Source organism: Pieris brassicae, chromosome 5 (genome assembly GCF_905147105.1).
Source record: "Pieris brassicae chromosome 5, ilPieBrab1.1, whole genome shotgun sequence".
Lineage (NCBI taxonomy): Eukaryota > Metazoa > Arthropoda > Insecta > Lepidoptera > Pieridae > Pieris > Pieris brassicae.
Window position 1 is genome coordinate 16,246,052 of NC_059669.1, and position 19,428 is coordinate 16,265,479.

The following is a 19,428-nucleotide window of genomic DNA, read 5'->3' on the forward strand; positions in this document are numbered from 1 at the left end:
GCCGAGACGCCATTAAGGGCCTGTATTAAAAATAAGGGAAGTCATTTCGAATAACTTTATGTTATTTCTATTCCTTAATTAATGTACTATAAATTGACACATCACTCATTAAAAACTGATCAGTACTTTTGTTTTTATCATTATTTTCATTTATGACAGAACTTTGGGACCGACTTAGCTTCTATTTAAAAAAAATGGTGCGCGATATTGTGATTTCGGGTGCTTATAAAATTACGCTACGAAAGAATTAACCCGGGGAACACTAACAAAGCTTGTATATTATAATACATACAATATTGTCAAAAATGTAATGCTGGTGGTTTTTACAGATAAAATATACTACGAAATTATATCGATCGACTATAGGATTTTGTGAATAAATACAATGTGTGCGTCTCGGGACGCCCTACAGAAGTGACAATCTAAGTTGAACTATTTAATTCTGTAATGATCCAAGGATCATCTGCTTCATATATCATATTTTTTATCGCTTTCAAAAACGGTGATAGTTTAAGATGCTTACTGTCAACAGTAAATGTCTAACACACTCAAAACACTAAATAAAAGAGAGGAAAGCGTCTGTCCGAAATACGGCTGGCTCTGCGGGTTAGAGTGAGAGAGGAGGGGGAGCCTGTCTAGAGCTGCCGTATGCATGCGAGAAAGGGGAGCTAGACAGACTGGCGCCGTAACGCGTTACGTAACAAATGAGGTTTTTATTTATTTGTCATTATACATATAGTTTTTCGGCACCTGCAAGTAGTTCATTTAATGAAGCCTTACAAAAGGTTAGTTTGAATGAGACTGTATAGGTAATTTAATTTGAATAAAAATAGGTCTATACTACTATCCTTTTGTGAAATTATTTTACTAAATGTATGACATAATTTTATTTTAGCGCAGCGTTTTAATATACAAACAAAACAATCATGAGGCACAATTCTAGTCCCCAGATTCATTAAAAAACGCAAATATCAACCGCTTTATTCGACTACTGTGATTACTACGGGTATCTAAAGTATTAACAAACATAAGATCATTTGATCGCTTTATCACCTAAGTGCATTGTTCTATTTACGGAGGAATATAATTTACTTCGGTTTTTGACGGCGATATAGAAACAAGTGAACAATGAAAATACTAGAGAAATGTCGCCTTAAAGAAATCGTCAATAAAATTGTGGAAAATTGTAATTTAACACTGTTAACTTATGAAGATCAAGAAAATATAAAACAGATAGAAAATTACTTTGGACTGTTGATTCCGTTAAACATTGTTGGACTCGATAACTCTGATAAAGAAAAAGAAGTTAACGTTATGCTCAAATTGAAACCTAATAAAATGGATGATAGAATGAAAGCAGTTTTAGACTATTTATTTGAAACGGAACATTATCTGTATAGCAGATTGGTACCGATGTTTAGACAATATAATATTAGTATAGATGAAATCATTCCAACATGCTATTACGCTGACCTACAACTGGAAAACGAAGTAATTGTCCTACAAGATATGACATATAAAGGTTACCGACGTTTTTCTGGTGACGGGTTCTTTGATTACGACCACGTGCTTGTGTCCTTGAAAACTCTTGCTAAATTTCATTCACTTTCTTATATTTTATTAAAAAATGGTAAGAAACCAGATGACGATATTATTTTAAAACCGTACACAAATACCTACCCCGCAGAACTGAACCTGGCTTTAAAACTATCTTTGGATAACCATATAAAGTATTTTAATGGAAATAAATATGAATTTATAAAATCATTGAGGAAAAGGTATGACTTAATAAGAGGGGACGTTGTAAAAGGAACCAAATGTCTTGTCTATGCCCATGGCGATTTTTGGAAAGAAAATATTCTATTGAAATATGAGGTTAGTGTTTTCATATAATTTGAGATCTTTCACCTTTTCTTTTACACTTATGTGTATTTTATTACAAAATATTATATATTTACTACTACATACTAGTTATTATATTTTAAACTTTTTCCTAAAAAACGTGTATTCAGGAGCGAAAAATGCATTTAAGTATCAAACTTTTTATGAGTCTTTAGGATTTAACATCTGTAGAAACATAATTAAGTATAACCCTTGTAAATTAAATTTCCAAGAAATTATATTAAATTTATCGTACATCAGGCTATTTATTATATTATATTATAAATAAAGTATTATTGAAAGTATTATCGTTAACAGGCCTAATGATGTTCAATAACCTGTAAATAATCTTTAATTTATTATAGCTATAACTAAAATTAAATATTTTTATACGTACAGATTTGTCAAATCAATGATGACATCGAACCTTATACTCTTTTGGAGTTTAATTTCGTCAGGGACTGTTTTTGATGTAATTATAATATATTATACTTATTTGGTGCTTCAAAGGGTGTGACGCCATCTTGCCTAGACTAGCGTAGGCGGGTTCTTAAAATGTATGAATTCTTAATTTGAATTTTTAAAGCTAACACAAAACAGAAATAATTGACAATAAAAATTTGATAAGATTCTATAATCACTACTCTGAAATGGTTTTTGAAATCGGAACGTGGTAAATAGACATACATTTTTAAGGCAAAAATATATGTCTTCGAAGTTGTGCCTTTTATATTTAATCTATGTTAAACCTGACACTTTTATATTAAGACAAATTAATACTTTGCAAGGCACTATTCTTTCAGGCAGGCAAACCAATACATGCATGTATAGTTGACTTTCAAACAGTACAATATATGAGTGCATCTCAGGACTTTCTCAACTTTCTTATATCCTGCACTGACACTGAAACCAGAAAGGAATATTTCGAGGAATTCCTAACGATTTATCTCGCGACTGTTACCACAACATTACGTGAAAATGATGTGGAGTTATCATCATTGAAGGAAAATTTCAAGCATGATTTGAGACTAGTTGCTGAAAACTGTATTATTCGATCTTTTATGGCCTTTGCGCTGTGGTGTGGTTTGGAAGAAGGGGGTGAAACCTTGTTGACGAGTAAAAATACTATAAACAAAAGCCAAGCTATTTCACGATTTACAAAAATAATTGGTGATGTTCTTGATGATCTTAATCAGGTGGGCTTGATATCATTGTAAAGAAAAAAATATTTGTATATCCAATGCATTACTTTCTATAATTAACAGTAATATAGTCCCGTTACCAACGTGTCGTCCTAAACAGACGTTAGTTTAAGTTATTTATTGTATACAATCGCGATAAAATATCTGCTAAAGTATACTTTACACAGCTTGACGGACGTTAATCATAAGCTTACTTCACCTTGTAATTTTGACTACGACCAATAAACGGAGCATTTCATAACACCACTTTGAGTTTAATTTCGCGAGTACACCGTGGTTCAGACCGAGCCGTCATACGCTTAAAGTAATGTTGTATATGAAACAAAAATAATAAGCAAACTTAACACGTCAAACTGAGCTGTTTCATATATCCTATCATCGAACAAACTATGCTATACTTCCACGTATTTTAAATCTATATAATAAGGAGTACACGATCCTCGACCTATTCTATATTATATTCAAGCCCGTATTTTCTGAAGAGATATGCAAATCAAATGCACTTTTAAGATCACAAAAACGCAAACATAGTACCACACACACCTCAACTAATAAATTATTCGTAAATTGTTTGGGTTAGTACATAATGATCTTCGTATATACAGTGGTCGTCGTATAATTAGAAACACTACCAACGGTCCATGACATTATGTAAGATACATTACCGCAATCGTGTTTTTTTTAAATTAAACAATGAATAGGATATCAATATGTTCCACGAATTGTCTTTAAAATGTCTAAAAATATAAATCCCATTACATAAGACATTATTATGGAACATAAGATATAAGTAGCACTTATATTATAGCGTTAATAAATTTAAATGGGTAGAAATCCCAACTCGTCAGCAAATAAAACATAGGATGTAGGCCGAGAATAAACTCTCGGCATTTTAAAATAGCAAATCGTTAACTTGAAAACCTATTAAAAACAATATTTTTTAGGTACAGCCTAGCAATAGTTATAAATAAAATATTAGTAATATAATATACACTACAACAAAAATAAGTTTATTATACAGGCTTAATTAAATTACATAAAATGAGTGCGTGTACTACTATCTATACACGTAAGAAGTGAAACTTCTTTATGACCTTATTTTTCGGAAAATGATCTACTATATGCAACTTTATCGAAATTGGTTAAATAAAGTTAAATTAGCTAAAGTTTAACAAGGCTTTTATTATCATTGACATGAATACGAATAATACAATTATTTCATTTTACATTATTACTGCTAAGATTATTACAGTATTTCATTAATTGTAATAGAACTATTACTGTCATTGTTATCATTATTATATATTGTTGTTATTAATGGCTTCGAATCTCTTCGAATCAACCGTGGTAGGGACAAGAAAATGATGGCGCTTAACGGAATAATATGATGCGTAACCAAAAAAATGTGACTGTATTTTTTTCCAACGCCGATAAAATTTCAAAAAAGAACGAGCTATGTATGTTTTTTATGTTTCTAATTAGGCGTCCAGAAAATAAACTCCTAAGTGTGTTAGACTCATTTTGTAATTAAAAATAAGACATGTTTTATATTTTGACCACCACTGTATGGTAATGGTAAGCCCTTTGGGCAAAATAGTAAATATTAGGTCCTTACATATGAAATTGGCGTTTTGTATGGGAGGAACAAAAAGTTATTTTTAAATATAATATGTTTAATAAATCAAGTCAGAACCATTTCTATGCACTTTTGCCATCTCATAGGTAGTTCATTGATCCCTTTACTAAAAATCAGTCGGACGGGAATCAATAAAATCTGTGAAGGCGATTTGGACTGCCCCATCAGAGTTAAAATTTTTCCCTTGCAAGAAGTTGTCCAAATTTCGAAAAAAATGGTAATCTGTTAGAGCAAGGTCCGGGGAGTACGGAGGATGTCTTAGACATTCCAATTGAAGCTCTTCTAATTTGGTAGCCGTCTGTTGTGCAGTGTGTGGTCTAGCGTTGTCGTGAAGTAGCAGTGGCGTGGAGCGATTGACCAGCCTAGGTTGTTTAGCCGCTAGCTTTTCCAACATGGTTTGCAATTGCTGACAATAGACATCAGCCGTAATAGTCTTGGATTACGGCTTTCAAGGTACCTTTCAAGCTTTTTTTAATCCAAAACGAACTGTGTTTTCTTTTGCAACATGACCGCCATACACATCATTCACCCTTCGAGTCGTTTCCGCAGCACTAGTGCCACGGCGGAACTCGTACTCGTAAATAATGCGATACTCTCAGTTTTCCATTTTGTAAAATGAGTGACGCAAACAGAAAAAAACAAATGAATGACGGTCATCGAAGCACAAATACATGAGTAAATAGCTGTACAAATTTGAATTTGGAATTCCTTACCAAAGAGGAGAACATCCTGATTAAAGTGGCCAGTACGAAATACGCCAATTTCATATGTAAGGACCTAATGTATTGTATAAGTTCTTTTAAACATTTTAAGACGGATAAAATACTAGAAATGAGCTAAATGTGGTAAATTGAAAAAACAAAAAACTGTACTAATTACGATTTTAAATATTCTTTTGTTTTTATAAGAAATAAAAACATTATGCATTTGAATTATTTACTGGTAACTACAATCAACGTGTTCTACAAAACGTTAGAGAAATGTCTACAATTAATGTGTGTCATAGATTAAACCTCGAACTACGAGTAAATTGATGTGTATTGAATGAAAGAAACATGTCACGTAGGCGTGAAAGACGCCTGAAGGTCACGAAAGATCAATGGTAGATCCCGGGCTGAATATTAACTAAACCACCCTTTTCATATCAACTACTCTATGTTACACAATAAGATCGAATTTTCTATAGAGCAACAGACACAGTGGCGGATTCACAAATTTTCAAGGTATAAACTGTGAACTTTTTGCCGCGGTTGTCTTTACAGTTGTCATGTCCTAGATTATTTTTAGAATCCAACAATTTTGTTGCACGTAAAATAAATTTTGTTTTCTGAGCACCAAATATATACAAACCATCCAGTTCGCAGCCTCAAGTAGTAGCCTACCAGTAGTCGGACTTACATGTATAAGTTGATAGGGGGAAGAGGGCGATACACTGTCTGTAATTTCGCTCTTTACACCCAGACATAGTGTAAGCTGAGGGTGCAGAGGTCGATTACTGGTTGTCGGGTTGGGAAAAATTTGTCGCAAAAGAAAGGTTTGACAATGTTTAAACTAGGGCCTAAATTTTTATTTGAAAACATGGAGCTAGTTAGGGCGAGATTTAGAAAGATACTTAGCGTTAACTCTGAAGTACATCAAATGTACTTAATTTTGACATATGGGACTCATAATTCGCGCTAAGTCTTGTTTTTGATTTTCACCCTAACAATCTGCTTTTTCAAAATTGAGGCTTTTAATGGCGTAAAGATGATTCAATATAGCCTAATAATACGCAATATGTAAAAAAAAATTCGTGACAAAGACTCGTAGTATTCAGAGTCGTTCATGAAGAGTTATATCCAGTTCTTAAAAATCACCAAATCCCTGGATTAGTCTGAAGCTAAAAAGGTTTATCAATGCTCCATATTTCCTTAAATTAATATTGGTTAATAATCTTTGACATTTCTTCACCACATATAACTAATTGCATTATTGTAGTCTTTATTATTGAACTCATTTAAAGTTCTCCCAAGGATATTACAATATATCTTACAAAATAAACACGTTATCTTATCTAACTAAATATAGCACAAAGGTAAAACTATGTAAACGACTTGACAAAACTACAAATATAAATTTGTACTGAATTTCGTGAATTTGGATCTTCTTGAGTTGGGCGGATAATAGGAAGTGCATAACCGGCGCAACGAATTGATGAATATTCATAAAGCAGTGCTGTCTACTTTAATTAAATTTGTACTAACTTTTCAAACCAATACAAAGCACCAAACCTTAACAAGACAGTTCGAATTTTAATAAACGAAAACGGGAGCGAATTTCTTGTTACAGATTTGACACAACAAAAACAGCTAACTGTTTTTATAATAAAGTAATTTAAATAATTAAAAGGAACAGTTTTTACTATTAATATTGGATCAAAAGGACTTTCACTGCTTAGAAAATAATCCGTCTTAGGTATAACTCAAAAGTGTTGGTTTTGTTTTGGCGTAAATATAACTAGTACCTAGACACAAAATGCACATACATATATGTAACGCTATAAACAATTTATTTATTAAATATAGTAGGTAATTATATTAAACGAGATTACATAATCTCTCCATAAAACTCGACACTTTCACGTATCAAAGAGTTTAAAAGAAAACTAACATAATGAATCCCATTTCCTTTGTAATTTTTATTTCGCTATCGTTATGATCAAGTTCAGCAAAATACATGTAATTTATATCAATTCTAGTCTTATTAGAGGCGATTAGTCAAGATTAATAAATTGTAACTTTCTAACTTAGCATCTACCATGAGTATAACGCTGACATTAAACGGCACTCTATTAATCAGTTTTAGAACCTACCGGATATTGAAACATAACAATTGACATATATTGATTATGAAAATCATGAACTATGTTAAAAATTACTTCATTTACAAACTAATAGTTAAAATCGAAAAGTATTTAATAGGGGCTTCTCCAAGGAAAAGCTATTGACATAAGCTATAAATCTTTATTTATATCTATATTTTTGGTATAACCGCCAACTGACATTAGTCCCGCCTAAATTATCCATATCAACCGAATTAAATTTAGAACACATTTTCGTAAACAATGTTATTACAAAGGCAGATTTACAGTTAGTATCATTTCAGAATAGTAAATACAATAAAACCAAACATTATTTTCACAGATTCAATCAGATTTCTTATACATTAGAAAGTAATTGTGTGACTTTCAGCTGGTCAATATAACACGTACAATTAAAAGATTATTTGTTCGTGGACACAATTTCATTTAAAATAACTCACTAATTATAGTGTACTCAAGATTCTAGTCTAGAACTAACAAGTAAACTGCTAGTAGTTACGTTTAGTTTGCTGCTTTTGGACAACGTTCGGATTCACTTAAATGCCAACCAGTATTCAAGCACCTATTTCAATTCTCCTATCGCATGTTCTATTTCAGTACTTAGTCAATACTTGCTAGAGAGTCCGTTTAATAATTGCTATTACATAACGTGGATATTTTCGGATATTTTTAGATGTAACTGGTTTCAAAACGAAGCATCGAGATAAATATATGTTGCTTATAAACACGCGTTAACGAATGTGAATTCTTTCCTTACAAACAAAGTTATTTTATAAATTAAATATTCTTTTAATCGTGAAGACTATATTATCTTTGTGAAAAGCATTCAGTTGCGTTACAATTTAAAATATGACTTGAACGTACCTACTCTAGAGTAGGTAAAAACATCTGTCTTTAGATAGAAGTTACTGTTGAACTTCCGCTTACCATGATAATAAAAATACAAAATATTTAGTTTTATAATAGAAAGTAAAGAATGAAAAGAACCTTTATTTCCATTTATTTAAAATTTAAGTCTTACCAGCCCATAAAACAAAATTCTAGTTATCACATGCAACTAAATGCTTTCATTAGTTTGCATCTTGTCATTAAACGTTCGATTAAGCGAGCTCGGCGTTGGAAAATTTAATTCCAAGCTATTTAAAAGAGCTTGTTACCTGATGATTGCAGTTAAATTAAGTTAAGCGTAAGAAGAGTCACTCTGGGTTATAGAATGTATAACTATAATTCAAAGTAGTGTCGACTTAAGCTTCTCAACACTGAGCAACTCACTCTGAATTCGAATCGATCTGTACACCAATGGCGTTCTCTTTTAATGTGCGCAATTAGCACTTGCTCCTACGGCAAAAGGAAATCAAACATCATGAGGAATCCGGCATGTATAACACCTAAAAATTCACGACATGTGTTAGGCACAGAAGGCTGATCACCTAATTGTCAAAGTATAATAATTATTCACGAAACGCATGCAATCTAAAAGTCACATGATTGTAGCGCCACTGGATTATTGTTATTAACTATTCACATATGGGATGGCAGCAAAAATGCTCCCTCTGACCATGTACGCTGTATATATTATATCGTAGCGTGCCAGAGCAGGCACACTACCGACAGCTTTACGTACTAAAACACGAGACTAAGTACAGTACAAAAAAGCTTAGTGGCACGCAACTTCTTAGCTGAAATTGTACATTTTGTAAGAGGAGTTATTATAATCTAATATATACAATTCTCATGTCAAGGTGTTTAGAATTAAACTCCTTCAAATTGCCTCGACCGATTTTCGTGAAATTTTGTGTGCAATAACATGTATTTTTCTACATTTTTATTTTTTTGACAAAAAATTTTGTTTTTATTTCTTCATGATACAGCATACAGCGAAAACATATAGTATTTCAGAAAGCTTTAAATTGATATATATTTAATAATGTAAATAAAAAAGTGTGGTAAAGAACACATTTTACAGAAGTATATGAAGGTGATACGAAGTTCTCCAGATCATCTAGAAACATATAATAATTGTACACTTAACAATTCAGGGACATTTAATCCAATGCGACAACTCTTTTTCTTCCGCGTATCTATTAAAGAATTTCGAAACGCCACAGATTTTGAGACTAAGTCTTACTGGTGTACATCTTAGTATGTCTCTCAGTTTTTTTACGCTTTAGTGTAAGGACCTAACTCTCGAGCAAGGACAATCTTTTATAGTGATATCCTACTTTTAAATATCTCTCTTGTTAAATAAGGTTCTACTTCGCACATTATCTTATTCTTAATGATGTCAGAAGTGTCGTCGTGTTTTCAATGCCCTTCATAAAGATATCGTAAAATCTGTGTATTTTCCTAAGTAACCATGTTTATACAGCTACTACGAGTCCACTACGAGATGCTTGGCTGTCTCATTTATGGCGAACCACTTTATGGCCCATAAAATGGTCTACCGGTGTTCATTTGTCGATTCTACGCATTTTATGTATTGCCAACACCTGTCCTATAAAATATATTTTATTCTTACAACGCGTATAAACTTTATTGCTTTTTTGAGTTTTTATTGGAGACTAGTTTTATCAAATTATCTGTGATATGAATTCTTAATTTTTCGTTTTCCAACGATTTAATATGCAAATTGTGCAAGAGGAATATGATTTTTAAGAGCTGGTACGTCAACAGAAACGGTTATACATTAACAATAATACTTCAGTGTGGGAAATTTTTAAATGAATTAAAAAACTTCCCTATCATATTTCTTGTTTATAAATCTAGATATCATAAGCTCACTCGCAATCATTGACACTGTACAATCCCTTTGGATATATTTATAATGAGAACTTAATGATCGGATTGTTCCTCTTCTATAGGTTTTGAAAATACGTAAATAACTAGACTAGATGTATGTTAATTTATTAATTTTAACATCTATTAGGGATTAACTTACATGACATTAACATATCAAAATAAAATTATACCATAGTATTGTCTTATGTTAACATAGCTTTTACACATTAAGATAACACTTTTTAAACGGATTGAAGCTATGTATTATTATTATAAACTTATAATTATTTACATAATTTTATGTTAATGTTTTATTAAAATTATACCAGCCATATTGGTCTTTATACATTTTGAAACATACTAAAAAAATGATTCAATTATCATGTTAAAATTAAACAAAATCTTCAATGACAGGTTTATTCGCTTACCAATCCAAATTACCAAATTATCAATAGATTACATCATAAAATACAACAAATTCCAAACTTCTAGTCTTTGTTTTCAATTAATCAAGAATCACTAATCATTCTTGGTAATATTACGTTAAAAATAGTACTTGAAATAATTACTAAAAATTTAATGTGTAGGTCACATAAAGCAAATAATATATGAATGTTACGTCAATAACACCTATTTTAATCATATATGTGCCCTTAGACCTTTCAAGGTGAAGAACGCATTGAAAATTTCATGAAAAACACTTACATGGCTACAATCATCTTGGCAAACATTGACGCAATTATAACGTTAGGCGTCATTTAGGCACGCCATTCCGCATGTCGCATTGGACCTGAAAGGTCCTGAAATTATAATGTCCCTTTATACCAGTAATGTCTTATACCCAAAAATACCGAATGGCTGGGCGCATCAAATGGAAAATAAACCAAAGAACAAAGTCATTTTCTTGGACGTCACGCCAGCACGTACTCCATACATAGTAAGACCCACCTCGAAGAACTCCGTGCTACCTTTAAAAGACAACTTAATTACACCAGAGATATACAAAGATATCGTTTATGAAAATATAAAGCCGGTTTTTACTTTATTGCGAATGATGGGCGTGCTACCAATCACTCGGTCCTCTACGGACAAAAACCAGTTTAATATTGCGTCCCCTTCTATGCTATACTCTGTGTTTTTGTATCTATGTTTGATTGGCTATGTTCTCTACCTGTCTCTAAATAAAGTGCAAATATTGAGGACGGCTGAGGGAAAATTCGAGGAGGCGGTGATTGAGTATCTTTTCACTGTATACCTATTTCCAATGTTGGCGATACCGATTATGTGGTATGAGACCCGGAAAATTGCTGAAATACTTAACGGATGGCTTGCTTTTGAGGTATTTTGTACATTAAGTTACTTTTTGGCTTTACACAGATTTAAAGTAAATATATTTTATTGTCTTTTGTTAACATAGCTTTTACAAATTGAAAGGAAACACTTTTTTTAACCGGAATAAGCTATTTGTATTATTATTATGTAAATAATTATAAATTTATAATAATACAAATAGCTATAATAATGATAAAATATACAGGATTTTATCATTCCTTATTTTATGTTTAATATTATAAAAATGTAGCGAATAGACGTAACGACGGAAAGCCTTTGTAATTTTTATTGCTCGAACAGTAATAAAGAAACTACATACAAAATAAAATATAATTTTGTAGCTACAAACCTACAAAATTATATTTTATTATTTAAAGACTGATTACTATTTGTTGAAAAAGTATTAATTCTCTTTAATTTAATGCAACAAGGAAGGCAAATACTTTAACTAAACCAAAGAAAGTTCGAGATGATACAATCCACTTCTGCGCATCTTAGCAAATTAAATAACACTTATCTACATAGCTAATTATTTTGCATTTATATTGAAACAAAACTGAGTATATTTTAAGAACTTCTTACTTATAAGATTAAAATGATTATTACAAAATCAGTTACAATTTAACCTATAGTATATCGCTGGTCTAATAAATTAATTTGTTTTATTAACAACAGTTAATAATGGAATAAAAATGTTATATATTTCTATAAATTAATGACCTTTACACTTACACGCGAGCAGACATAGGGATCGAAAGGAAGCCTGTGAATATTGTTTTTGTTGTTAAAACTCATGATCCTTCAAGAATACACCAAAAATAATACAACACATGGTCCTTCCTTTGTTGCATTAATTCGACAAAAACCTTAATACGCCAGTTCGAGCAATATTTTAAACCTTTATAAATTTCAGATGGCGTACAAAACGCTCTCCGGCCGAATTCTGCCAATTAAACTTTACAAAAAAGCTCTAGCCATTGCAGTTATAATACCAATACTTTCCACAACGTCTGTAATTATCACTCACGTAACAATGGTACATTTTAAAATGATGCAGATGCTACCGTATATATTTTTGGAAATTCTTACATATATTTTGGGCGGATATTGGTATCTACTTTGCGAGTCTTTAAGTGTTTGTGCTAATATTTTGGCCGAGGATTTTCAGAAGGTATAATCTTATTGGTAGCCTATACTGAATCTTTTATTATAAATAAACGGTTAGTTAAGGTATTAAATAAAGATTTAAGTTTATCATTGATAAAAACTAAGTTACGAATAAGTATTTCGTTTCTTTCTAGTTCGTTAAATCAGTCTTTAACTACTCGGGTCATTAATTTCGTAGCCGAATTGCAGTCCTTTTGGTATAGGTTATTAATAACACACCATTGAAGCTAATTAAGTGGGCAACACTGAGTACGGTTATTAATTTCAATTTAAGATTTTGCATTGTTAGGCCCCATAAAGCCAATTGGGCATGTCTGTGGATGATTTATTTTGATATAAGCAAATATGCGATTAGCTTTCTTTTGCTTTAAACCCAAAAATTTATTGTCTGACTGAAGATCAAACCCAAGACCTCAGAGGTAAGCGCAATTCTTAACGTCATGTGGATTAAGGCTCAATTATAGTGTTGAAGTTTAGAATGGCAAAAGAAGTCCCGGTAAAAAGATAGTCATTCCAATACAAATATTCGTTAGATAAAGCGAAAGGTGTTTATGATCTGAGTAAATTAACTTTTACATTCGTACGCTGCAATAAATTTGCAGTAAAGAATAGAAAGCTGAAACTGAAAGAACTTTATTGCTCTCATTTAAAATTTTAAACCGCTTTGGCTAGTCTGAGATTCGTGAAACCTGAAAACATTTAAGGAATTTTAAAAGCTTACAGGTCCGTAGTCGGGTCGAATAGGGGCGCGTTTCGCGAGGAAAAGTATTAGTATTTATATAAAAAACAGTTTAAGTTTTTTACTATTACCAGATTTTTACTAATAGCGAAACATAACACGAAGAAGCTGCTATATAATGCTATGTTTTACTTATGCATTGTTTAAAAGAATACGATTTTATTGTTACTAAGCCTGGCTTGTCATATATACTTATCATACACAAAAACTTTTTTTATAAAATTTGTATTTCTTTAAGGCCTCATGAACTGAAATGAATTTAGTTACCAAATTTCAATTCGTGTAAAGACTTAAGAGTTATAGTCACTTTTGTATTTATAAGTGATGTCCATAAATATAAACATTTCATCATTAAACGAAGTATGTACTTAATTAATTTGTTTTAGGCCCTGCGTCACATCGGCCCCGCCGGCAAAGTAGCGGAGTACCGCGCCCTCTGGCTTCGGTTAAGCAAACTGGCCAGGGATACTGGCATCGCAAACTGCTACACTTTTACCTTTGTCAACCTTTACCTTTTTCTAATTATAACTCTGTCTATTTACGGACTTTTGAGTCAAATTTCAGAGGGTTTTGGGACTAAGGATATAGGATTGGCTCTCACGGCTTGCTGCAGTATTTTCTTACTGTTTTTCATATGCGATGAAGCACACTATGCTTCACAGAATGTAAGTTCCCAGATTTTACAGCCTAATCGAATATAAAAATTTAAAAATAAGGCCTCTCAAATTGACATCAATTCAAATATAATACCTTTGTATGGCAAACTAATCATTATGACATTGTGATGTATTATATTTTGTAATTTGGATATTCCTGAGTCCTTCAAGAACTTGCAACGCAATTGTAATATACATATATGTCGTTTAATAGGTGCGCACAAATTTTCAAAAGAAATTGTTAATGGTTGAATTATCTTGGATGAATACTGACGCTCAGACTGAAGTGAATATGTTCCTCAGAGCTACAGAAATGAACCCATCACAGATCAGCCTCGGAGGATTCTTTGATGTCAATAGGAATTTATTTAAATCGGTAATATTTAGATATTATTTAATTACCACAATCTCGAACGTAACAACGGAAATGGTAAATGTATTAGTAATTGGCTAAATAAAGAGTAGATCTACAAATTAATAAAATACTATTATAAATATAAAGAGCAGTGTTGGCCTAGTGGCTTCAGCGTGCAACTCTCATCCCTGAGGTCGTAGGTTCGATCTTCCGCTGTGCACCAATGTATTTTCTTTCTATGTGGGCATTTAACATTATCTCGAACGGTGAAGGAAAACATCGAGAGGAAACCGGCTTGCCTTAGACCCAAAAAGTCGACGGCGTGCGTCAGGCACATGAGGCTGATCACCTACTTGATGACCTATCATGAAACAGATAGAGAAATGTGCGGCCCAGACCTAAAAAAGGTTGTAGCGCCATTGATTTATTTTTCTTTAAATTATAAATACAGATATTAAAATACACATTGTTTAATATATATTAAAATATACATTTAGGTAAAGAAATACTGCAATGTACAAAAATTTATGTATTTATATATAGTTTATACTGCCTAAATATATTTCACATAGCTTTTAAAGTTGATAAATTCATAGTAGAACTCATTTATTTCTCAGCTCCTTGCAACAATGGTGACATATTTAGTGGTTCTTCTGCAGTTTCAAATCAGTATTCCAGACGAAAGTATGCAAACAGAGAATGTCCATACTGGAAGCGGCAATAATACTAATAAGGACACAACATTTACGACTACTACAACTACTGTAGCCACTACAATTCTTACGACATTAGCTAAGAAAATAAAGAAAAATTAAAAACTTAGTTTTATCTTTAAATATTATTTTATTTCATTAAATAATTAGCTATTGATAATAGAATATATTTCAATTCTTTATAATAAAAAATATTCATATGATGAATGAAAGTATTATGCAGATAATGACTTAAAATTGCAATTGTTCAACTTACTGCCAGCCTAATGCTTTTTTATCACACGGCCTTGTATTAAAAAACTACAATTTTATTTTTATACTTAATAAATCCCTGTATCTCGTTCAACTAAAATAATATTGCGGGTACTTACACAAAGGCCGAGCAACTCTTAGTTGTTTTGCAATCGAATAATTTAAGTCTAAAAATGCTTTGTGTAAATTAAAAATTAATTAGAGTGATGTGAAGTATGTATATACTGGCATACAAGAAGTTGCCGTGGTAACATACTTGTTATGAAAAATATAGTTGATTTAAAAATGTCTTACAGAAAAGTATTGTATTTTTTAATATAAATAAAACCTTTAAAACTGATCTATCTCTCTTGTCGACTTGTTAAAACTTTACAGACTCACGCCGTATACACCTATACAGAACCTATCTCAGAATAACTTACAATAATTATTTAAAAGAGCTGAATGTAACCCATGGCTAAGGGAATCTATGATATGCATCATTTAGTTGTGATTTTGCTATGATTGAATCTCAACCTCACGATTCGTACTCTTTTTTTTAATTTTTATATTATGGCAATAGTTTTAACTTTATGCCAGTTTCAAGTAAGAATTCGTGCTCGTTCTCTTAATTGTTAATCTGTTGTTTCAATATTCTAGTCAATATGTAGTCTGTACATATGTTGTCATAACTGGGGAATTCAAGTTCTCGGTGTTTCGAATTATTAAATAAAACAAAAACTGTGTGGAAACTATTTTAGGAATAAATTCGTGTGATTAAATGAAATAAAATAAACCTACATTAAAAACATGGTTGATTACAGTAAGTGGAAGGATATTGAGGTTAGTATAGTTAAATGTAACTCTAATTAATTGTGATCAGAACAATGTGACAATTTTACAATGTTGTAACTACTTTCTACCCTAGATTTCCGACGATGAAGATGAAACGCATCCAAACATCGATACTCCGTCATTATTTCGATGGCGTCATCAAGCGAGAGTAGAGAGAATGGAAGAACGGAAGCGCGAAAAACAAGAACACGAACAACGTAAAGCGGAGAACTTAAGAAAAATCAATGAGACAAAGAAAAAGATAGCCGAGGCTGCACCTAACAGCAGTGATGTAGAATCCTTAAAAAAGGCCCTTGTTGAGCTTGAAAAAGAAGAAAAAGCAATCCTAAATAAGGAAGATGAACTAAAAAAGAAAGAGAAAACAACTCCATGGAATGTGGATACCATAAGTGAACCAGGCTTTACTAAAACAGTAATTAATACTAAAGCAACACGGTCCAAGGAAGAAAACTTGACAGAAGAAGAAAAAGAAGCTAGAATGAAAAAGTTCATTGATGAAAATGAAAAACTTTTGAAGAAGTTTGGTATGTTGAGAAAGTATGATGATTCAAAACAATTTCTGCAACAGCATAGTCAGTTAGTTTGTGAAGAAACAGCAAACTATCTTGTCATATGGTGTATCAATTTGGAAATGGAAGAGGTTAGTTATTTCAGTTCTAGGTAATATTATTGAAATCTTTTAAAATCTGGTGGACTTGCTATCATGTATGCTATTACTCAGCATGTATATAAATTAGTAAATAATTGATTTATCTGAAAAACTAAACAAATTTCATGTATCCTCATCTCCTGTAATAATCTTAATTAATGTTACATATAAAGTGCATCTAAGCTATAAGATTGATCAGCCCTATTATTTTTTTAGAAACATGACCTAATGGCACATGTAGCACATCAGACCATATGCATGCAATACATCCTGGAGCTTTCTAAGCAGTTGGATGTTGACCCTCGGGGCTGCGTGGGATCCTTCTTTACAAGGTATTTTGAAAATTATAAATGTTAGGTTTACAGTTTATTTAAATCCATGTGCTGTAAGAGAGACTAAATGCACACATCTGAGCAGCTCTTCAAATACAAAGGTTATCCAATTACAGTACATATACTTTTTTCAGAATCCAAGTAGCTGAAAAAACGTATAAAGATACATTTGATGACGAGTGTGAACAGTTCAAAGCAAGAATCAAGAAACGTGCTGCTGAAAAGATCCAGGAGGCTATTCGTGAGCAAGAGGAAGAAGAAAGAAAAGCTCGACTGGGCCCAGGTGGACTTGATCCAGTTGAAGTGTATGAGGAGTTACCTGATGTGAGTTTAATATAGTTGAATCATATTCATATTAATGAGACCTTTTTAATGCCATATATTATGATTAATACTTATAAATTACAAAAAATATTCGCCCAAAGGAAGAGAGTTCTCAATAGAACATTTTACATACATGTAAAATCATTGGCCATATAAGTCCAGTTAAAATTTACTTGATTTTTCTTTCCAAATTTCATTTTGGTTCTTTTAATTAAATTTTAATTAAGACTCCAGGCTAAGTGCATTTAATAAATAAAATACATACTTGAGTTGTCTGTGTTACAAGAAAATAATATAAATGTTCTATCAACTTATCTGAACCATTTTTCTTTACAGGAATTAAAAAAATGTTTTGATGCTCAAGATATACCCATGCTTCAAGCGACCATAGCTAAGATGCCAGAGCAAGAAGCTGTTTACTATATGAAGAGATGTGTAGATGCAGGTCTGTGGGTGCCTGGAAAGAATGATGAAGTCCCAACTATGAAAGATAATGAGGCTGAAAAAACAGATAAGAATGAAAAAGAACCAATATACTCTACAACAGATGATGTAGATTAAGCTTTTTTGTTCACTTTTGCTTAAGTGTAACATTTTTTTAATATAAAAACTGTTTAAATCTATTAGTGGATTGGACTGTGAAATCTGAATGAAATTTATGTTTATATACTAGTATTAAGTTTTGGCTGCACATCTTTGACTGCTCTACTACAGCTGCACTGTTTAGACCTTAAAACCAAATTTTTATCTTTAAGCAGCTATAGTATTTCAACATACACCACATAAGTTAGGAAGTTAAATTTAATGAAACCCATAAGGGTAACATTGTTCTGTAATTGCACTATATGCCAATATAAAGGTAATGAGACCTACCTACCAGATATTTGATTTTGATACACTTCCATTGGCACCAATAACTGTTGCTAGTATTGATTCAGAATTAATTAAAGAGATAAATTGTACACAACTGAATTTAAAACAAAACTCGCACTTTGTTTAAATATTCATTTTTGTAACATTGTCCATGTTACACGTAAGTTTTGCCATTTTAGGTCTTAGTAAAGTTTAAAACAAATGTTATTTAAAATGTCTGGTACACTTTTTGTAGGATTTTTTCAAGTCATATATTATTGAATGTTCTAGTTGGTTAATTTCACCAGTACTTCCAATAAATAGACTGATGTCTCGATAAAAACACCAACATAAAGCAATGTTAAAATAATTCTAATACAAATTAGCCTTGAATAAAACGCTTGTAGTGTGTAAATTCTTATTGTGTAAAATAGTCAAGTTCGCATTTTTAATAAAGTTATTCCTATTAAAGTAATTTTCTTATTCAATTGAACCCAATTTAAGTAGAACTGTTTTAACTTAAATTAATGAATAAACTAAAGATTTACTCACAATGTGTTTTTATTTACATTAGATGTAATATTAGAATTTTTACAGAAAACCTTTCAACAGATTCAAATATGTTAAACTAGATTTTTTTAATTTACCAAAAATTTTGTTCATTTAAATAAATAATTTCTTAAAATATCTTATTTTATTTATTTAGACACAATTAATGAAACATTCGGAGTATATCAGGAGTGAATTAAAAATATAAATCGTACCCTAAACTCTTAACATCGTGTAAATGTTAAACTCACACCAAAACATTGGCGAAAGCTCTGATGTAAAATATCAAAGATAATCTTGATTGAATAGACCTCGGC

The 19,428-nt window shown here is 31.5% G+C and overlaps 3 protein-coding genes across 4 annotated transcripts; all 3 read left to right on the top strand.

Annotated features, from left to right (window-relative positions):
- The first annotated feature begins 306 nt into the window (after positions 1-306).
- On the top strand, positions 307-3,324 carry LOC123709974. 2 transcript variants are annotated; one of them, XM_045661620.1, is made up of 4 exons: positions 307-709; positions 896-1,522; positions 1,688-1,875; positions 2,685-3,324. In XM_045661620.1, the coding sequence occupies exons 2-4, from the start codon at positions 1,129-1,131 to the stop codon at positions 3,096-3,098; spliced, it is 996 nt and encodes a 331-aa protein (XP_045517576.1). In that variant the 5' UTR covers positions 307-709; positions 896-1,128; the 3' UTR covers positions 3,099-3,324. The 2 variants fall into 2 exon arrangements, with proteins under 2 accessions (XP_045517576.1, XP_045517575.1); XM_045661619.1 differs by having other exon boundaries at positions 896-1,875.
- A 7,844-nt stretch (positions 3,325-11,168) lies between these two features.
- On the top strand, positions 11,169-15,421 carry LOC123709858 (gustatory and odorant receptor 24). Its single transcript, XM_045661436.1, has 5 exons — positions 11,169-11,696; positions 12,603-12,860; positions 13,982-14,260; positions 14,466-14,627; positions 15,224-15,421. The coding sequence occupies exons 1-5, from the start codon at positions 11,169-11,171 to the stop codon at positions 15,419-15,421; spliced, it is 1,425 nt and encodes a 474-aa protein (XP_045517392.1).
- A 787-nt stretch (positions 15,422-16,208) lies between these two features.
- LOC123710194 (hsp90 co-chaperone Cdc37) lies at positions 16,209-19,033 on the top strand. The gene is made up of 5 exons (XM_045661949.1): positions 16,209-16,393; positions 16,479-17,045; positions 17,271-17,386; positions 17,521-17,710; positions 18,047-19,033. Exons 1-5 carry the CDS (start codon positions 16,361-16,363, stop codon positions 18,269-18,271), a joined length of 1,131 nt encoding a protein of 376 aa, XP_045517905.1. The 5' UTR covers positions 16,209-16,360; the 3' UTR covers positions 18,272-19,033.
- Positions 19,034-19,428: the final 395 nt, after the last annotated feature.